Source organism: Delphinapterus leucas, chromosome 20 (assembly GCF_059928025.1).
Source record: "Delphinapterus leucas isolate spDelLeu-1000000601 "Yukka" chromosome 20, BTC_Dleu_Yukka2, whole genome shotgun sequence".
NCBI lineage: Eukaryota > Metazoa > Chordata > Mammalia > Artiodactyla > Monodontidae > Delphinapterus > Delphinapterus leucas.
In genome coordinates, this window is record NC_143148.1 from 43,276,342 (window position 1) to 43,299,014 (window position 22,673).

The following is a 22,673-nucleotide window of genomic DNA, read 5'->3' on the forward strand; positions in this document are numbered from 1 at the left end:
CTCTTCTACCCTTTTCCTTTCACAGAAGAGTTTTCATTTCTGGCAAGAGAGCCAAGGGGCGGGAAGGCAAAAGGCCTGGAAGGGAGGAAAGTAGATACAAGGTGAAATTGTTTTTACAGAGTTTCAAACTGAGCAGGGTTACAAGTCTTAATTTGTCAGAGACTGAACTCCCTATCCATTCTCAGATTTCTACTTCAAATAAACTAAGTTGGGCAACCATTAACTGAAAATAATTCTATCCCTTGAAGGACCATCTAATTGGATCGCGCGTTGAAATTTGGAATGTAGTCCTGTGAAGTTTATCATCTCCATTTATGTCCTTGAAATGGGAAGATTTCTTTTGTGTCCAGACGTTGTACCACCTAACTAACAAATGGGCATTTAACGAATGTCTGTCATATATGCTAGCTCAGTAAATTCTTGAAGTAGTTCTGGGAAATAGACATTATCCCCATTTTTTAAACTTCTTATTTGAGATTTAATTTACACACCTGAAATTCACCCATTTAGAATGTGTAATTCAGTGGTTTCTGGTATATTTAGAGATTTGTGCAACCATCACCACTATCTAATTTTAGAACTTTTCATCATCTCAAAAAGAAACCCTATATCCATTATCAGTCATTTCCCATTCCTCACTCCCCCCTTGCCCCTGGGAACCACTAATCTACTTTTTGTCTCTATGGATTTGCCTATTCTGGACTTTTCATAATATGGAATGTGTGGACTTTTTTGTCTAGTCCTTTTCACTTAGCATAACATTTGTGAGGTTCATCCATGTTGTAGCATGTATCAGGACCTCATTCCTTTTCATGGCTGAATTATATTCCATTGTACTATTGATTAACCACATTTTGTTTATCCATTCATCAGTTGATGGACATTTGAGTCGTTTTTACTTTTAAGCTTTTATGAGGAACACTGTAATGAATATTCATGTACAAGTTTTTGTGTGGACATATGTTTTCATTGCTCCTGGGTATGCATGAGGGAATGGAATTACTGGGTCATATAGTAATTCTATGTTTAACCCTTTGAGGAACTGTCAAACTGTTTTCCAAAGTGGCTGCACCATTTTACTTTCCCATGAGCAATGTATGAGAGTTTCAGTTTCTCTGTATCCTGACCAATACTTGTTATTGTAGAAGATCCTTTTATTATAGCCATATTAGTAAGTGTGAAGTGGTATCTCATTGTGGTTTTTTTGTTTGTTTGTTTTTTTGCTGTACACGGGCCTCTCTCTCACTGTTGTGGCCTCTCCTGTTGCGGAGCACAGGCTCCGGACGCGCAGGCTCAGCGGCCATGGCTCATGGGCCTAGCCGCTCCATGGCATGTGGGATCTTCCCGGACCGGGGCACGAACCCGTGTCCCCTGCATCGGCAGGCGGACTCTCAACCACTGCGCCACCAGGGAAGCCCGGCAGGCAGATTCTTAATCACTGCACCACCAGGGAAGCCCTAAAATTACTTAATTTAAAATAATACAAATTATGAGGCTGTGTAGAAATGGAACCCTTATACACTGCTGGTAGAAACATAAAATGGTGCAGCTCCTCTGCAAAACAGTCTGGCAGTTCTCAGAAGGTTAAACACAGTTACTGTACGATCCACCACTTCCACTCCTAGATATATACCCAAGAGAAATGAAAACATATATCCACACAAAAGCTTACATGTGGCCAAAAAGTAGTATCGACAGAAAAAAATGCACAGCCTAAAAGTTAAGAATTATGTTTTATTTGATGGGCTTTCTGAGGACTTCAAGCCCGGGACACAGCATCTCAGATAACTCTGAGAGATTGCTCTGAAGAGGTAAGGGAAGAGCCAGGATAAATAGGAGTTTTTGCAACAAAGACCAGGTAGTTGGAACATCAAAAGATTACTGTTAATTAAAGAAAACCAGATATGTCAAGTTATGGAATTTAGTGCTTTTCTGTGTATACGAAGATGCAAGAATCTGGGCTCACTGGAATCATTCCCTTGACATGCACCTCAACTATCTGGGGCCAGCATCCTGTGCTTTCTCATCCTGAGTCTCCTCAGAGTGCACCATCAGGGGTGGCTGCAGCTGGGGTGGCTGCAGCAGTTAACTGTTAGATGGTGGGCTTCCTGTTTCTATCCTGTGTTCCTCAGGGCTCATCATCAGGGAGACTGTAATGTGATGGCTTGATGGCTGCAACATCCTTTGTTTACTGATAGGGCAGGCAATATTTTTCATTCACAGTAGAAGCAACCTAAGTATCTACCACCTGATGAATGGATAAATTAAATATGGCATACCTATGCAGTGGAATATTATTTAGTGATAAAAAAGAATGAAGTGGACTCCTGGTGGTGCAGTGGTTAAGAATCCACCTGCCAATGCAGGGGACATGGGTTCGAGCCCTGGTCTGGGAAGATCCCACATAACACGGAGCAGCTAAGCCCGTGAGCCACAACTACTGAGCCTGCGCTCTACAGCCCACGAGCCAAAACTACTGAGCCCATGTGCCACAACTACTGAAGCCTGCATGCCTAGAGCCCATGCTCTGCAACAAGAGAAGCCACTGCAATGAGGAGCCCACACACTGCAACGAAGAGTAGCCCCCACTCGCCACAACTAGAGAAAGCCCACATGCAGCAATGAAGACCCAACACAGCCAAAAGAAAAAAATTATTTAAAACAAAAGAATGAAGTACTGATTCATGGTACAAAGTGGATGAACGTTCAAAATATGGTAAATGAAAGGAGCCATACACAAAAGGCCGCATTTTGTATGAAATGTCCAGAATAGGCAAATCCATAGAGATAGAAGGCAGGTTTGTGGTTCCCAGAGAATGGGAGGAGAGGGGAATGGGGAGTGACTGATAATGGATATGAGGTTTCTTTGGGGAGATGATGAAATGTTTTGGAATTAGATAGTGGTGATCATTGCACAATCTTGTAATATACTAAAGATCACTGACTTACATACTTTTTTTTTTCAGTGTTAATAGTTTATTAATTCTCTTGCATCCATTCATTGCTTCATTTAACAAATACACCTCTAGTGCCACCAGCTATGCCAGGCTGTGTGCTAGGTTTGGGAGATACAAAAGTAAATCACATATTCCTCTCTTAAGACACTAATACATTGTAGATATGGTCACATAGATAATTATAAGATAATGAAAAGCACTACAATAAAACTGCATGAAAGTATTGAGGGAGTCCAGAGGAGGCAGTAGCAAAGATCAACATGAAGGCCCCAAAATCTGGATCTCTGAAATTTTTGGTAGAAATGTTGTATTGTCTACATCAGATCCAAAGTGCTGTTTTCAACAGGAGGCACGTCATCCCTCTCCTGATTAATTTTTTTTTAACATCTTTATTGGAGTATAATTGCTTTACAATGGTGTGTTAGTTTCTGCTGTATAACAAAGTGAATCAGCTATACATATATCCCCATATCTCTTCCCTCTTGCGTCTCCCTCCCACCCTCCCTATCCCACCCTTCTAGGTGGTCACAAGGCACCGAGCTGATCTCCCTGTGCTATGCGGCTCCTTCCCACTAGCTAGCTGTTTTACATTTGGTAGTGTATATATGTCCATACCACTCTCTCACTTCATCCCAGCTTACCCCTCCCCCTCCCCGTGTCCTCAAGTTCATTCTCTATGTCTGCATCTTTATTCCTGTCCTGCCCCAGGTTCTTCATAACCATTTTTTTCTTAGATTCCATATATACGTGTTAGCATATGGTATTTGTTTTTCTCTTTCTGACCTCACTCTGTATGACAGTCTCTAGGTCCATCCACTTCACTACAGATAACTCAATTTCGTTTCTTTTTATGACTGAGTAATATTCCATTGTATATATGTGCCACATCTTTATCCATTCATCTGTCGATGGACACTTAGGTTGCTTCCATGTCCTGGCTATTGTAAATAGAGCTGCAATGAACATTGTGGTACATGACTCTTTTTTTTTTTTTTTTGCTGTACGCGGGCCTCTCACTGTTGTGGTCTCTCCCGTTGTGGAGCACAGGCTCCAGATGCACAGGCTTAGCGGCCATGGCTCACGGGCCCAGCCGCTCCGCGGCATGTGGGATCTTCCCGGACCAGGGCACGAACCCTTGTCCCCTAGCATCGGCAGGCGGACTCTCAACCACTGCACCACCAGGGAAGCCCATGAATCTTTTTGAATAATGGTTTTCTCGAGGTATATGCCCAGTAGTGGGATAACTGGGTCATACGCTAGTTCTATTTTTAGTTTTTGGTTTTTTTTAAATTTTTTTTTTAATTATTATTTTTTAGAAGATGTTGGGGGTAGGAGTTTATTAATTTATTTATTTTTGCTGTGTTGGGTCTTCGTTTCTGTGCGAGAGCTTTCTCTAGTTGTGGCAAACGGGGGCCACTCTTCATCGTGGTGCACGGGCCTCTCACTATCGCGGCCTCTCTTGTGGAGCACAGGCTCCAGATGCGCAGGCTCAGTAGTTGTGGCTCACGGGCCTAGTTGCTTCACGGCATGTGGGATCCTCCCAGACCAGGGCATGAACCGTGTCCCCTGCATTAGCAGGCAGATTCTCAACCACTGCGCCACAAGGGAAGCCCCTATTTTTAGTTTTTTAAGGAACCGCCATACTGTTCTCCACAGTGGCTGTATCAACTTACATTCCTACCAACAGTGCAAGAGGGTTCCCTTTTCTCCACACTCTCTCCAGCATTTATTGTTTGTAGATTTTTTGTTGATGGCCATTCTGACCAGTGTGAGGTGATATCTTGTTGTAGTTTTGATTTGCATTTGTCTAATGATTAGTGATGTTGAGCATCCTTTCATGTGTGTGTTGGCAATCTGTATACCTTCTTTGGAGAAATGTCGCTTTAGGTCTTCTGCCCATTTTTGGATTGGGTTGTTTGTTTTTGTGATACTGAGCTGCATGAGCTGCTTGTATATTTTGGAGATTAATCCTTTGTCAGTTACTTCATTTGCAAATATTTTAGAAATAAAAAATAAACATAGGAAAACCAGAACAGTAGTTTTTCATGGAGCTCTTAGGACTGCGAATAGGGACGGGCAGGATTTAGAATGTGGAGATGGAGTGAGGGGACTGAGGCTGAAAGAAAAGTGAATGTAGGAAGATGTTCAAGAGCAGGGCAAGTATAAAGACAGGTAAGGTAAGCAGTTCAAATTGTTAATGGAGCAAAGTGGGCAGGAAGGGGAGAAGTGGGATTGGGCTGGAATGCAGAAGCTGTCGAAATGCCAAGACAAGGCATCTGAGCTTTCTGTGTGGGCTGTAGGAGGGCTTTAAAGGCTTGCTGCCCGTCTACCAGTAATGTCTTGGTGATGGGCTGCCTGGATTTGAAAGCAGCATGCCTGTTGATGGTTATTACTTTTATTCCCTTTATTCGTATTTTCATTCATGATTTATTGAGCACCAGCCACATATGAGATGTAACTTACATTAATTCATTTACTCCTCATCACAACCCTATAAGAGTCAATATCTTTATCTCCCCATTTTTCAGACAAAGACACCAAAGCTCAAAGGTTGTTACCAGTAAAAGGCCAACCAGTGAGTGATGGAATCTGGCATCAACTCCAGAGCCAAGGCCTTATACCTCTCTGCACCTACCTCCTCTCTCCAGTCCATTTTCCCACCTTTCTCAAATCACCATGGCCTCTGCTCTTACAGACAGTAAAATTAAGCCACGGAACCAGTGGATCTTGACATTTTCTGCTAAGCGATTAAATACTTAATTTCTTGGTTTCCAGGGCTCATTTCAAATTTTTTACCTCCTATTCATGCAAGCTAGCTGTCACAAGGGCAGGATTCGTTACCTATAAGGCAGTTATGAGACACCTTGGGATAAAACGTTAGTTGCTTACATGTCTACTTTACAAGCTGTTAAGAAGGTGTAAGTACCTTCCCTGCAGAACAGCTATTTAAATTTTGCACTGGAGCCACCCTTTCTTTAGTAAAGTTGGAATTTGAAGACAAGTTAAGAAGGATAAAATAGCGAGAGACCTCTCAACTAAAATAGCAAGTTCCTCTTTAGACTTATCTTTAAGCACAGTACTCCTTTACTCTCTAAGGAATCAGTCCATTTTACTGGAACTACTTAGAGTCAACAGCTGGAGGGTCACCCTGCTCTTGCTTTTCCCTCCCGAACTAAAGTGCTTACCTTACCCTTCATTTCAAAAACAAATTAAAATTCCTAATCTCACCAGATGTGATTAAGATGATTCTTAAAGCTGTTCACGCACTTAATAAGCCCAATTATATTTTTTATTCATCCTGACATAGTTCCTTTTGTTGCTGAATCATAGGTTTAACATTTTTAACTGATTGAAGCATCAGTTTCCCCCTCTGTGGTCATGTTGAGATCTTGGGCAGTGGTGGAAAAGTACACTTAAATGGTGTACAGTTTGGGCAACTCATTTTTAGATTTTTACATTAGACGTTTATACTTGGTTTTGTTTCCTGACCTTGTGGCATCTCTGCTGTCCCCGAGGAGGCTGGAAGGTTGGGAATGAACTGAGCATCAGGGAATAGATCACAGACTCTGCACTACTATAGTAAGACCTAATTAGGTCATCTTTCCCGTCCACCTGCTAGGGCATGATTGCTAAAGTCTCCTTCCTTAGGAGAAGGCTGTTTCAGAAGCACTTCTACACTTTATGTCCAACTTCTGTTTTCCATTATTGGTAACCTGACTTTAGACAGTGACAGAAAGATTTGTAAAATATTTTTGGCCATTGGTTTTTTTCTTAATGGTTTTAAATGTTCATTCACTCAACAAATATTCATTGACCACTTACTCTGGAATATATAGTCCAAGGCAGGGAGGAGGAGGGGGACAAATGCCAATCAAAAAGTCACACAAACAATGTGAAATGTGGCTTTGACAGGTGCTGTGAAGAAAGGTACAGTGATATGAGAGCCTGTGTTAGGGACGTTTTACCTGATAGAAAGGGGCAGGAGGAGGTGACCCGTGAGCTGAGATCTAATAGATGATTATTAATTAACCTAGTAAAGGAGGGAGGGAACAGTAATCCAGACTGAGGGAACAGCAAAGAAGCAGTGCTGTGCCAGGGGGAGGAGACTGCAGACAGGAAGGACCCTGAAGATCAGTGACGAAGGGGTAGACTGGATAGGCTCTTTTTTTTCTCTCTTTCATTGAACCTTGTCTAAAAATACCATGGTAAAACAAGGCTCTGCTGCTTTAAAAACAACAACAAAGGGGCTTCCCTGGTGGCGCAGTGGTTGAGAGTCTGCCTGCTGATGCAGGGGACACGGGTTCATGCCCCAGTCCGGGAGGATCCCGCATGCCACGGAGCGGCTAGGCCTGTGAGCCATGGCCGCTGAGCCTGCGCGTCCGGAGCCTGTGGTCCGCAACGGGAGAGGCCACAACAGTGAGGGGCCTGTGTACCGCAAAACAACAACAACAACAACAACAACAACAACAAAGGATTTGAAAAATCACTGTCTTAGGCCATCTACCTGACCTATCAAGGAAGTTTTATAACCCATATCACAGGTGATGTGTCATGTGACACATACCTTTCGTCACCTTCTCACCCCTGTCAGATTGCTGTCTCTCTTTAAGCCTGTTTTCATGAAATGCAATGAGTATGTTTGGCTGTCTCTACAAATCTCTGAACTCAGTTGTTCAACACACAGCCCCTAACCATTACGAAAAATATTCTCATTGCAGATGACAAAGGTAAAACCATATGGAGTTATTTTAGGTCAGTGGTTTTCAAATAATTTTTTAAAGCAGCGGAATCCATTTTTCAGTTGAGATCTAACATGAAGGCATCAGAAACGCAAATGATTTTTTTCTTCTTTGTGCCTTTTTTCTTATATTTTCATGTTTTCTAGCATGAACATTGATTGCTTTTATTATCAGAAGATAATGGATTTAAAATTTTGTAGCTGTTTAGGAAAACTGAATCGTTTCATGATAACAAGTTTCAGGGACCAGCACAGATTGAAACAGATGGCTCCCTCTGTTACAGTACCCCTGTTGACCTTTTCACAACTAGGGATTACTAAGGCACAGGGTGACTGTGGCTATTTCTTCATGAAATTATATGATAACAGCAGAAACCTTACTGACGAACAGATGTTTTTCCCAAGTGGAGCTTTTCTTAATGAAATGGTTGCTTAGAAACCAGACCATAATAATAACTTTTCTATATTTAGTTTGTAAAGTGATTCAGTTTGCAAAATTACTAAGTCAGGGAATACTAATTAGATAAAATTGAATATATCCATTACTTCTTGTCTTGCAATTGAGCAACCAAATGGTTAAATTAACAGCAAAATTTTGTCCAGATGTGTCTATCCAGATGCTATTCATAACAAAGACATATAAGGAAAATGAGAGCTCATAGAGCCATCCTGCTCTACTCTTAACTATATGATTCTCTAGTGGCACCATGTGTTTGCTCTTTTATCAGTTTGTATTAGAAGCTGTTACATGTAACACTTACTAGGTTGCTGAGAGGATCAGTTAGGTCAGTGGGTCAAAAATTGTACGTGAAAATGTGAAAATAACCTCAAGTTGAGCTCAGCGAGACAGCAGTGTAAAGGAAAGGCTCAAGAATGAAGATGCTTGTTTAAGATGACATGTTTGATAAATGGAAAATCTTAACATGCTAAATATTACTAACAACAAAGAAACCTCAATATGTGCCATATTCGTCAGGTGCATTTAATCTTACATTCAAACTAGACAAAAATCTAGAAGAAAATACATTTCTGTCTTCCATTTCCAATAATGATGAGATACCTCAGCTGAAAACAGTTTTTATACAGGGTAACATATTTAAAACACTTTAAAAGCATAAATGAGCTTACAAGAAAGCAGTGAATTACCAAGCCAACATCTTAAGAGAAAGCCAGACCCTAAAAGGTAGAGGGAGCTTAAGAACCTGCATTTGCCCTCAGTATTTGCTGAAATTCAGTTTTAGTTTCATGCTCTTGAAGGTCAAACCTACAGAAATGAAAGCCTGTCTAGTCCCAACTTGAAGTGGGGAGTCAAACAGAAGACCTCCAACATTAAGCTTAGACCCCAAAGGAATGCACCTTCTGATGAATCAGAAGTAAAAATGGTACCCCTTCACCTCATCCCCAGGGACTGAGAGGGGCATTGTCTTGTCGCTAGAGACAGTGTAATCACAGCATGGTCCACCTTCCCTGCAGATTTGCATTATTGGGATTCAGGAAAGTTCAAGCTGGGAATTAGAGTTTAAGATGTTTATATACTGGTAGTGTTTGTGGATGTCTTACAAGAACAAAAGCATATCTCTGTGGAAGAAGGGACCTTCACCCTAGACCCCAAAGAATCCTCAAAATAATTTTTTAATTTTTACTTTTATTTTTTAATTTTTAATGTTTAAAAACTTTATTGTAATATTTAACAAAATATTTGCTATACTAACCTTTTTTATTTTTTTTATTTATTTATTTAGGGCTGTGTTGGGTCTTCGTTTCTGTGCGAGGGCTTCATCGCAGTGCGCCGGCCTCTCACTGTCGCGGCCTCTCGTTGCGGAGTGCAGGCTCAGTAGTTGTGGCTCACGGGCCTAGTTGCTCCGTGGCATGAGGGATCTTCCCAGACCAGGGCTTGAACCCGTGTCCCCTGCATTGGCAGGCAGATTCTCAACCACTGCGCCACCAGGGAAGCCCAATATACTAACCATCTGTAAATGTGCAGTTTAGTGGCATTAAACATATCCACAATGTTGTATAATTGCTATCTATTTCCAAAACTTTTTCATCACCCCACACAGAAACTCTTAACCATTAAGCAATAACTCTCCTTTCCTCCTCTCATAATAATTAATAAATAATTATTGTATATTTAATTATGTACAGTAATTAAAATATATTCACAAAATAACCAAGCACAAGGAAACAAGGTCCCAGAAGACTTTAGATGTTGGACTTATCACACACAAATTATTAAGTAACCAGGCTTCCATAGAAAAACAAGACAAACTTGAAAATATCTTCAGGGATAGGAAACAATCAAAGTTGATGTAGCAGATTTAAAAAATAAACCAAATAGAATGTCTAAAAATAAAAAGTAGAATAACTAAAATTAAAATTTCAGTGGATGAGTTTTACAGCAGACACAGCTAAGAGAGAATTAATGAACCAGAAGGCAGAAAGGAAGACGTTATACAGAATGCAGCACAGAGAGACAATATTTAGTCTCTGGATGGAGAAGTCAAAAAGGAAGGATTAATAGATTTCATCTCTTAAAAGTTTAAAACTCATTCACGTTGAAAATAATTTAACCTTAATTAAAATGTAAAGTATAATTAAAGAAAAAAGATTTGCAACAAGAAGGGCAAACATAAATCTGTAGAGACAGAAAATAGATTTGTGGTTGCCTAGAACAGGGAGTCTGGGCAGAAAAAGAAAGTAACTGCTTGGGTAGGAGGTTTCTTTTTGGAGTGATGAAAATCTTCCAGAATTAGACAGTGATGATGGATGCACAGCTATGTGAATATACTAAAAACTACTGAATCATATACATTAAAAGGGTGAATTTTATGGTATATGAATTACATCTCAATAAACTTTTTTTTAAAAGGACAAGCAGTTAAGCCTCTCTATATAAAGAGTTCATAGTGATTAATAAAAAAAAATCCAGTAGATAAATGGATAAAAAAATAAATAGGCAATTCATGGTAGAGGAATATAAGTAATAAAAATTTGAGAAATTTTTCTAATAGGCAAAGAAATGTAGATTAAAATAATAATGAAATACAGTTTTTTTTGTACCATTTCAAAAAACACAGATTTTTTTTTTTTTTGATGGGACTATCCAGTGCTAGCCAATTGTATTGAAATGCACACACTTGAACACTCTTGGTAGGAGAATTAATAGGAACATTTTTGGAATGCAGCTTTGAAAATGTTTATACACTTGCAGCCAGTTCTTTTTCTTTGGGGAATCTACCCTAAGAGTATAAATGGGAGTTAGGTGCCTATACTAATTCTGTCTTTAAAAGTCTATGAAATTTTTCCACACATGAATAATTATGCAAATGACTCTCGGTCCCAGGGGCAGCTCGCAATTGCAGAACCCTGAGCTTTTTGCAGCATAGCTCCCTTGTCCCCTTCTCTAGGAAGCCCCACCCCTTCCTACACCCTTTTTAAATTTCTCTCTCTGTGTTCTTGTTACACCCAAACATGCTGTACTAACCACACTGTCTTGTAATCATTGTCTAATTTGTCTCTCTCTCTAGACAGGTGCTGTCTTATTACGTTTATAACACTTAGTACCTGGCACAGAGTAGATACCCTATTAATGTGTGAATGAGTGAAAGAATGATTTATATTGCCTTAATTCTAAAGTTGTTTTCCAAGCTTTATGATTTATGCCATAGCTGCAGATTACTTCTATATACTCTTTTTTTTTTTAACATCTTTATTGGAGTATAATTGCTTTACAGTGGTGTTATATTTTTTTTGCGGTATGCGGACCTCTCACTGTTTTGGCCTCTCCCGTTGCGGAGCACAGGCTCCAGATGCGCAGGCTCAGTGGCCATGGCTCACGGGCCCAGCCGCTCTGCAGCATGTGGGATCTTCCCGGACCGGGGCACAAACCCGTGTCCCCTGCATCGGCAGGCGGACTCCCAACCACTGCGCCACCAGGGAAGCCCTGTTATATACTTTTATATAAGTGATTTGTAATTTTTTTAGTTGACTCCTTCCCCCCTCTTCTTTTAGCAAGAGATTTTATTTTTCTTTTTTTTTTAATTTTGAATTTTTTTTTGGCTGCCCGGCTTGCATGATCTTAGTTCCCTGACCAGAGATTGAACCCAGGCCCCGGCAGTGAAAACGCAGAGTCCTAACCACTGGACTGCCAGGGAATTCCCTCCCCTCTTTTTAACAGAAGTAAAATTGACAAGAATCCTTAATATTTCTCCATCCTAAGTAATAATATTGCTATTAAAATTTTCAATGTTATTGTCAGACCACCTCAAATGATCTACTGTGAAAGCCAAGACATCTGGAGGAATAAGCCCCCCTCATCCTCCCATAAAAAAGAAGACTGTTAAATAAAACAAAGTTGTCCACTATAAAAACAGTGTTTGTGTATATGTGTGTGTGTGTGTGTGTGTGTATTTATTTCAAAGAGTGGTGTATGGATGAGAGGGCACTAAAATGCTTATGTTGATTTTAGGTTTCAGGTGGTTTTTTAAAAGCAGCTTTATTGAGATATAATTCACATACCATATAACTTGTCCCTTTTAAGTATATAATATAATATCTTTGAGTATATTCAGAGTTGCACGTCTGTCACCACAATCCATTTTGGAACATTTCATTACCCTAAAAAGAAACTGGTTCCCCATAGCCTCCACTCCTCAATCCTCCCATACATCCATGAGTGATTTTTCTTTTCTTCTTTATGTTTTTCTCTAGTATTTGACTCTTTTACAGTGACCATGTATTATTTATATATCGTCAGGGGGAAAAAGCCACGTTCTTTTGATTGTGGAAACAGTTTTTCAAGTCTTCTCCTTTCCCCTCTATTTATAGGTGCCTTGCTTCACAGAGGGATTTTGACCTGAGGGCTGTGTAGATCCCTGAAGGGGGCCATACTAGATATGGTTACTGGCCAAAATTGTAGGCAGGGTGTTTATGTGTATATGTGCATTTTATCAGGGCAATTTATAGTAGCTCTGCTTGGTTTCCATATGAAACTACAGTTTAAGTCCTGCACGTCATGGTTACTAATTTCACAACAATCACTTTTTCTAAGCCAGTCCTAGCCCACAGCACCTGTCACAAAGACTTGCCTAATCATCTCATTAGGACATCCGCTATGTTTAAGGAAAAATGGGAGAATTCAGGAGTTTTGAACTTGCCTATATCACTGCTTAGTACCCAAAGCACAGAGCAGGTCTCCGAGCATTGACACTGGATCATGTGAAAGATCAGCCCTGTCTTGTTAGAGCTTCAGGCCAGGTGACCACTCCCCTTGGAGGCTTAGGCTCTCTCAAAACTAGTGAGAACCTGACGCATCAGTCAGCTTTGCTGATTCTGCAGCTTCTCTTTGCATAGGTTTGAGGTGAAAGGCCAGTAGAAAACTTACAAAAAAATGAACCTGGAGTTCAGGTGGTACTCCCTCTACTGGGACCACCTAGCTAGGGGTCTTTAAGACTGCTTTATTTTCTTACCTAGATTCAGCTAAAAGAGAACTACATACTGTGTTCTGGGAAATCAGAAGCCCCTCTTTTCACATTATCAGTAAGTGTTTCTTTTAATAGCATAAAGAGAATGTTAATATACAAAATGTTTCATTCTTTGAAAGCTATGTAAAGAGAACTAAATGAATAACATCCTGGTTCTTTATTTCTCACCCATGACCAGCTGAAATGCAAGTTTCTCTAAATGCATAGGGCAGTGATTACTCTCAAAGCAGTGGTAATTGCTGTTTTCCTTCCTTCCTCACTTATGCCTTCAGTCAATTAGCGCAGCTTTGTTCATATTTCTGTATATACTACAGAACCCTTGATCATCATGTTTTTTTTTTTTTTTTTTTTTTTGATCATCATGTTTTTGAGGCTCACTTTTCTCACCTCTGTTCTGAATCATGCAGAAGTATTTGATAGAGGCAGTCCTATCTGCCTCTTAGAGTGGACTCTAAGCTTTTTGGTGCTGTTTTGGGTTTTATTTTATTTATTGGGGGAGGGTAATAGAATAAGAGATTTAGGGGACTCGCAATAGCCATAAATATGTGGAGTGGAGGTGTCTAGGAATCACTGATGGAAAACTGAAACTCACTAAAATCTAAGTTTTTTATTTCCTTTTGTATGTCTCCTCTGTCATCACTAATGTTAGCAGCATCTCAAGTTAAAGTCATCCGTGAATTTCATTAACATTACTACCTCCCTTTTCCACATAAAGATAAATATAAATAAATACACCAATTAAGAACAAGGCAGTCCCTGTGAAGCCCAACTAGACCCAAGAGGATTCTGCCTTGTTCATATGGGATGCATTGTGCAGAGTGCCTGTCCTTCCTCTAACCTTGGAGTCTAACAGAAAGTAAACTTTATGGCTGATGAATACTTAAAAATATAAGATTTGCTATCTTTGGGGTTAGGATTTGCAAAGCTAGTGCTATTCCAGCAGTTATTTTCTCCTAGGCACTGCAGCCGGGTGGGTGGTGGGTAGCAGATGAAGGTTTGCAGTCCTGCTCTGTCACGTGGCAGCTCTGTGATCTTGGGCCATATTTTTCACTCTTCTGTTCCTCAGCTTCTCCCTCAGTAAAATTAGGAATGAAAGTAGCATCTAATTCAAAGGATTGTTGGAAGCATTAAAGGGATGAATGCATATAAAGTGCTTAGGACCATGCCCAGCATATTGAAAGCACTCATTAAATGTTAGGAATTTTTACTGTCCTTGCTATTAGGTTTTTATTTATTATAATAAATATTTCATGATCCAAATGGCTTCTGGCAAGTATAGTGAACTGTCGGTAAATATAGATTATTACTAATTTTAACTTTTTGCCCTCCAAAATGCGAATTAGAGAACAATGTAAGCAAATACATTGGCCTTATTTTAGTGTTCAAGTATATTATTTAGATCTTGATTTAAAGAGGCAGACACTGGGTACTGTACTGCCATTCTTACAAAAAAATCTTCAACTTATTAGTCTAACCCTCTTTTTTCCTCAGGCCTGAGTAACACTTGCTCATCTTGAATCTTTATAAAGTTGTTGGGGCTTGTCCACACTTAACACAACCTTGGAGCTTTAGAGAAACTTAACATCACGTTGGCATGCTAGACGCTATCATTTACTCCGATTACAAGGAGAGCCCAGCTATTCAGTTGAGTTCCCCATACTTCCTTGATTTAATAACCAACTTCTCCAGTTTGTGCAGCTTCCTGGATTCTTGGAGCTGAAATGATTGTTAGTTTCCATTATAATGAGCGGTCTCTAATGTAAGAACTGAAATACCCTGCTAGAGGGTAGTAGTCTCCTTCTCTTCAGGTTCTACCTTATCTTTGTGTCCTTGAGCTGCAACAAGAGAGGACAATCACAGGTTGGTGATTATCTTTTTGTCATCAGAAGGAAAATTTCCTTGTGCCTTAGCTCTTCACCATCATTGTTCTTTCAAACTAGAGCTTCCTCCCAGGTTAATATACATTTTACCTTCTTTCTAGTTTTTAAAACAAACTTATTTCTGTTAATTTCTCTGAACATAGTTTGTAAAGAATCAAGAAGCTTGTCTCCTGCCCTGCTTACCCCCTCATGGTTACAGTCCTCAGAGATAACCATCCCCTCTACCCCTGTTTAAATAGTTTCTTCTAGTAATTACCTCCCTATTTATAAATTAAATGCTCTTATGGATCTCGATGTTAAAAATTTTGCACATTTTCTACTCATTTCCTGTATGTTAGATGAAGATTTAGCATCCACATGCACACATGCCTGCACATGCACGCCTCTACCCCTTCTCCTTCTGCCATTTCCCCATCACAGTTTTTGGCTAAATCATTGGGCAGTGCTTGTTGCTGACTCTGGATATTATTCATTGCTAAGCCTAGTTCAGTTGTCCTTTCTTATATATTTGCTTAGTTTTCTATGTAATTATTGCTAATTTTTTACAAATGATCCAACAGCTCTATCAAATACATATCATTAATTTGTCCCATCTTTGCTCTCTTTACTCAGACTTAAGCCTTTTTTTTTGGCTGCATTGGGTCTTCCTTGCTGCGCACAGGCTTTCTTTGGTTGCAGCGAGAGGGGGCTACTCTTCATTGTGGTATGCGAACTTCTTATTTTGGTGGCTTCTCTTGTTGCGGAGCACGGGCTCTAGGTGCGTGGGCTTCAGTAGTTGCAGCACGTGGGCTCAGTAGTTGCGACACATGGGCCCTAGAGTGCGCGAACTTCAGTAGTTGTGGCATGTGGGCACAGTAGTTGTGACATGTGGGCTTCAGTAGTTGTGGCTCGTGGGCTCTAGAGCGCAGGCTCAGTAGTTGTGGCCCCTGGGCTTAGTTGCTCTGTGGCATGTGGGATCTTCCCGCACCAGGGATCGAACCCGTGTCCCCTGCATTGGCAGGTGGATTCTTAACCACTGCACCACCAGGGAAGTCCCCGATTTCAGCCTTTGATACCTATATTCTTTTTATCCTTGTTTGTCAGTTTTTTTTACTCCTTGACTATCACTTTAGTGAGATTTCAGGAGGAAGATGTTTGTGATCATTCTGTTATATTTGATTGAAAATTATTTTTACATTTTCATCTCTAAAAGGGGCTGTTCTATTTAAAAGACTGTGCCCTTTATCACAGTTTTTTTAACTTGTATTTTATTTAGTTATATTTGATACATTACATGGTTCAAAATTCAAAAGGTACCAAAAGATACAGAGTAAAAAGTCTCTTCTCTCTTATTTATCCTCTAGTCACTCCATTTCCCTCCCTAGAAACAACCAATATCATTGGTTACTTGTGTATCCTTCCAGAACTATTTATGAATGTATAAATGTGTGTTTGCATTTCCCCTTTGTACACAAATTGTTGAATTCTATACACATTGTTTTGTACCTTGCATTTCACTTAACAATAGATATTAGTATTTATTCCATAAGAGTTCTTTAGAAGCTTCTTCTTTTTTTTTATGGATGTCTTTCTTTGTCTGACTTATTTCACTTAGCATAATTCTCTCATGGTCCACCCATGTTGTTGAAAATGTTAAGATTTCTTTCTTTTTCATGGCTGAATAGTATTCCAGTGTGTGTGTGTGTGTGTGTGTGTGTGTGTGTGTGTGTGTGTGTGTGTGTGTGTGTGTTTGTGTATACACCATGTCTTCTTTGTCCATTCATTCATTGATGGACTTTTAGATTGTTTTCGTATCTTGGCTATTGTAAACAATGCTGTAATGAACATAGGAGTGCATGTATCTTTTTGAGTTTGTGTTTTTGTTTTCTTTGGATAAATGCCTGGTAGTGGAATTGCTAGGTCATACGGTAGTTTTATTTTTAATTTTTTCAGGAACTTCCATACTGTTTTCCACAGTAGCCATACCAATTTACAGTCCTACTGACCGTACACGAGAGTCTCCTTTTCTCCACATCCTCTCCAACACTTGTTATATCTTGTCTTTTTGATAATAGCCTTCTAACAGGTGTGAGGTGGTATCTCATTGTGGTTTTGATTTATATTTCCTTGATGATTAGTGATGTTGAACATCTTTTCATGTGCCTCTTGGCCATCTGTATGTCTTCTTTAGGAAAAATGCCTATTCAGATCATCTGCCCATTTTTTAATTGGATTTTTTTTTTCTTTTGAGTTGTACGACTCTTACAGTTTTTTAATAACAAGTTTTTGAGATATAATGCATATACCATACAATTCACCCATGTAAAATATACAATTCAGTGTTTTTTATTATATTCACAGAGTGTGTAACCATCACCATAATTAATTTTAGAATGTTTTACCCTCCATAAAGAAAGTCCATATCGTTAGCAGTCAGTCCCTATTCCCCCCCACCGACTCCCACAGCCCTAAGCAACCACTGAACCTACTTTCTGTGTGTAAATTTGCCTATTTTGGACATTTTCATATAAATGGAATCATTCAATATGTGGGGAGTTGTGTTTCTTAACAGTTTTCTGCAGAAATACCTGAGAAATTCAAGTGAGTAGGTGGTTTCCAAGTTGATGTGGGTATTTTGGAAGGTAGGTTGTTGTCTGCCCAGGGGAATAAATCTGGTTGGTTTTAAAGTGGGGATGACGTAGCAGATTCCTGGGATAGAGCCAGTCAGCAAAGACATTTAGGATTAGACTGTCTTTCCTACAATGCAAGAGCACTGTGTAAAGTGAGACCTAAACTATGGTGACTGCCCAAGGTCTGCAGAATCACTGAGCAGCATGCTGAGGGATCATCTTGAAGTCAACACTGGATCAGAATACGTTTCTGGCTTTGTAATGAAAGTCTTCGGGGGAAAAAAAACAGTTATTTTACAAAGTTGACTGTCTCTATTTTGTCGCATAAAGTACTTTCAATAATATTTTTTCAGTTGGTTAATTTGCCTTATCGTGTGCTTTGCCCCAAAACACATATCAGAACGCTTTCATGAACTCCTGCCAGATTTGGTTCACCTTTGCTTTCTCTGTATCTTATCTGTTACACCACATCTTGAAATGCATAGTCAATTTCCTGTGATCAGAGCAGGAGCAGGTATCTCTCACACAATCATTTGGTCCTTATTGCCAAAGGGATTGACGTGTCATGTTTCCTTAAAGCTAGTGCTGACCCAGAAATTACCCTGTTTTCATATTACAAAGGAGGGGCCAAGGGGCATATGAAGGTTATGGTCAGGCTTCCTCAGTTGTCAAAATTCAAAAAACTTTTCAAAGAAGAAACAAAACAGCCACACAAAATCTCATCCTTTTAAATTGTTATATAGTCTTAACCGTCATATGTGATTCTCTTCACTGCTCCGTCTAAGAGTAAGGAAGGAACCATTGTCCCCTAGGGATTCATAAAGTCATAGGTGGCAACTGTATCCTGAGAAGGTAAACTCAGACAGTCAGAGAGCCATTTGGCAGCAGTCTGTGGAACAGGCCAGCAGGAAGATAAACAATTGCTAACCTGGGACTGTGGGAAGCAAGGAAATTGTACTTTGCTATTGGCAACCTTTTTATGTAAGATTGGGAGAATTAATGCTCCCTGGTGGAACTAAAAGTTTGGCATTATAGGAAAAGTTTTTTTAAAAATCTGAATTTGTTTCTTTAACCTGAAGAAGGATATATTAGGATTCCTTTGGTTGAAAAAAAATCAAACTGGCATAAGCATGAAGGGATATTTATTGGCTTATGTATCCAAGGGTTCTAGTGAGTAAATGTATAATTGGATCCCGGGGCTCAAAGCATGACACAGTTCTCTCCTTTTCTCCTTTCCTCTCTTGGCTTGACCCTCCTCTGTGTTTGCACCATTTTGGGGTTGACTTTCTCCACATGATGGCCACTGGCAGCTCCAGGTTAATCACTTCTACAAGCAAAAACAAGAAGACAAAAACGAAACAATCCCCCCTCCCTCCCCCCACACACACAGACTCCAGGAGCTCATCTTTCCTGGTAGTTCCAAAATTGGCTCCAGGATTGAGTCTCTTCCCCCATTCCTGAACCAAACATTGTGGTGGTGATGGCATGGAATATCCTAAGGCAGCCTTGACATGAGTTTGTTAACACATGAGGAGAAAGTGGGTAGTTAGCCCCACTCAAACTACATAGACTGAGAGTAGGGAAGGGATATTTCCCAAAGGAACAGCAGGTGGTGTTACCAGAAGAGAGAGTAGATGCTGTGTGCAACCAAAATGCCTGTCTACTACAGAGAGGAAATCAAGAGCTCATTTGGTTTTGAAGTATAAAGCAGGATATTCTCATAGAAGTAAATAACTTCTCTGCTAAAGATTAGTGAGATAAAAATAGGCATAAGTGACAGTAGAAGGGACTTTAGTAGTACCTGTTTTTCAGAAAAGCTAGATATAGATCAAAGTTTTATAGAGCAAATCCCATTTTACGACTGAGTTCCATTATGAAGTCACAACTATATTCCTAAAAGAAAACAAATCCACTGAATTGCGAGTTAGGAACTTCTGATGAAGAAGTAGTTATGACTGCTACAGATCTATAATACATACCAGGCCTTGTGATACATCAGTGATAAAACATCTGCCAGCGTTGCAGTTACCAGCTATCAACTCACTTTTCCTTTGGGCTCTTTTAGAATGTGGAAGCTGTTTCCTTCATTTATCCTTTTCTTAGCTGCAGACATTTTTCCTATGCTAGGAGGTCTCTAACTCCACCTTGGACCTCCAAAAACTTACCTCTCGTTTTGCGTAATAGAGCTACCTACAAATGCATTGTCACATTTTGCCAACAGGGAAGCTGTCTAATTCAGGTTCTGCCACAGCCTGAAACTCCCTAAAGAGCAGAGCTTCTGTTTATGTAAAACTGGAGGCCACATAAAGGAACACAGGGCTTCCCTGGTGGCGCAGTGGTTGAGAATCTGCCTGCTAATGCAGGGGACACGGGTTCGAGCCCTGGTCTGGGGATCCCACATGCCGCGGAGCAACTAGGCCTGTGAGCCACAATTTCTGAGCCTGCGTGTCTGGAGCCTGTGCTCCGCAACTAAAGAGGCCGTGATAGTGAGAGGCCCGCGCACTGCGACGAAGAGTGGCCCCCGCTTGCCACAACTAGAGAAAGCCCCCGCACAGAGATGAAGACGCAACACAGCAAAAATAAATAAATTAATTAATAAACTCCTACCCCCAACACCAAAAAAAAAAGGAAGACAGATGTGGCTTAAGACCCACATGCAGAGACTTCCCAGGCTTTTCAGGCAATGAAAAGGTATAGGGGTGAGGAGGACAGACAAGATGATGGACAAGCAGGTGTAGCCCTCAGCAGTTGCATCGCCTTGGTGTATATCTATTTATAAGAGAATGGAACCCCAACCTATAACATAGAAAACAGTATATAGACTTTGCCTGCAAGATTGTCAAATTAAATGGAAGAATGGTAAACTCAGATAAAAAAAAATTATAGATTTCTCAGGCATTTATATTACTCCTTCCCCATCTTCTCTTTCTTAATTCCTGAAATTTATATCAAGACTGTATCTTTGAACCCTTTTATTCATTCATTCGTTTGACAAATAGTTATTGAGCACTTGTTATGTGCTGGCACTCTTCTAGGCATTGAGGCTACAGTGGGGAGCAAAACAAAATCCTTGACTTTGTAGAGTTCACATTCTGGGGACAGCAGTCAATAAATAAACAAGTATATATCATTTCAGGTACTGTTAAGTGCTAAGAAGAACAATGAAGCAGGGTGAGAAGGATAAAGAGTGGTAGAAGAAGGAGGCTGTCATTTCATATACGATGAATGTGGTATTTGAACAGAGACATGATGGGCTTTTAGGAGCAAGCCATGGGCTACCTGGAGGAGGAGCAGCCTAGGCAGAGGGAGAAGTAAGGCAAAGATGCTGGGTCCAGAGCAGCGTGGTCTATAGCTAGGAGTTCCAGCCACAGTTGCTGGAGGACAGTGAGGAAGGGAGAGCGTGGTAAGAGGTGAGGTCAGAGGCAGAGCGAAGGCAGCTGGGGGATGGGGGCTGCTCATATTAAGGGAAGAAGGGAAACCAGTGACAGTTTGGGCAGAAGAATGATGAGGTCTGACTCATTTTAACCAGATAGTTCCAGCTGCAGTGCAGGAATAGGGTAGAAGCACGGAGACCAATTAGGAGATTTTTGAAAAAAATCAGGCCAGAAATGATGGACCAAAGTGGTTGAGGTAGAGGTGGTGAGAAGCATTCTCACCCTGGGTGTAGTATGAGACCTGAGTTTCCTTCCTTCATTTGTTTTTTCCTTTTTCCTCACTATTCTTTAGAGTATAGTACCTAACCCCTCCCCCCAAGTAATGGAATTTGTATTTATATAGTTTTGAGACTAGGGGCTTTATTTCTGGTCCTGTCTTAGTCGTGTCTCGCCTCCTCTGTCAGGCCCTGTAAAGTTTACTCGATACGGGGTTGGGCTCAGATAATGATAACACTGCTGCAGATTCTACATCTAGGAGTTCTGGCGTGATGGGAGAGGGGATCAGCAAGTACTAGGAAGGGAGACTCAAGAGCAGGATCTTCCTAATTCTGATCAGGGAACTCAGCCGGAAGCACAGTCTACTACTAATCATGCCCAGAATTTGCATTCCTTATTTCCTTACAGAAATTGTTCTCATCACTGACAGTTTTACAGAGAAAACTCATACTGGGGTAGAGAACTGCAGCAAAGACAGGAAGCACTGCTGTGCTTCAGACTGATGTGTGGGCAGCAATAGAATCTTAGTGTCTCAGACTTGAAGACTCCCTCGAGGACATTTGATCTGGTCTTCTCCCACTGCTGTGTAAATCCCTGCCATGATGTGTAATCATCTAGCCTCTGCTTCCAGAGTCTAGAATCCATAGATCATAGAATGTCAGTGCTGAAAGTGATCTTAGAGATCATATAGGCCTGAGACTAGAAGAATCCAGGAGTGTGAACTCTGAGACCCATGCTCTTTCCACTCACAATGTTGTCACTCCAAATACAGGGCAGCCCTTGCTGGTAGAATGACAGAGGTGGGTTTAAATGTCTCTGTTTTCATCCCATCACAGGCTGTCTGGGCTTATTTTCTTTTCAGTGCTTAACAGTAATGAATCCTTTCTTTTTATTTTCAACCCTAGGGGTTGCCCTTCTCTCAGATGTGTACCCTGAGAAAATCTTGCCTGGCCTGTTGGCACAGTATGATGGCGGTAAATACAAGCACACACTGGAGACCAGAATGAAAGTCGGGGAAATCCTGATGCGAATTGTCAGGGCATTAGGTGAGTTTTCTTGTTCCAGCATCTGGAATGGGGTCAGGGAGCAGTATGGCTGTGGAACCAAAGTCTGTGCACCTGGAGGCTTGTTATGCTAGCAAGGTGAGGACAATTTGGGGGCTGAGGTGAGTCACTTCCTGTTCAAGGATTTAGCAAATGTCCAACGCGCACCAAGAGATTGGCAGCAGTAGTGCCCATGCTTCTACAACTGCTTAGTCTCCTCCGCTGAGCTATGTTGGGGCCCTGATTTTCCTCAGAGCTGGAATGAGAAGTTTCCCACTTGCTGAGCAGCAGCAACCATGAAAAGAAGGGGAAT

General features: G+C 40.6%; 1 protein-coding gene across 8 annotated transcripts in view; it reads left to right on the forward strand.

The window, feature by feature from the left end:
* The window catches only part of TANGO6 (transport and golgi organization 6 homolog), a 181,899-nt gene that overhangs the window by 83,888 nt on the left and 75,338 nt on the right, over positions 1–22,673 (forward strand). For 6 of the 8 annotated variants that reach the window (XR_016390871.1, XR_016390872.1, XM_022583341.2 and 3 more), the window contains one exon: positions 22,223–22,363. Coding sequence is in view for 4 of the 8 variants with exons in the window: in XM_022583341.2 (XP_022439049.2) it covers positions 22,223–22,363 (141 nt within the window). In the remaining 4 variants the exon portion in view is untranslated. Of the gene's footprint in view, positions 1–9,437; positions 15,039–22,222; positions 22,364–22,673 lie in introns of those variants that run through there. The other 2 variants (XR_016390873.1, XR_016390874.1) reach the window with 1 other exon arrangement.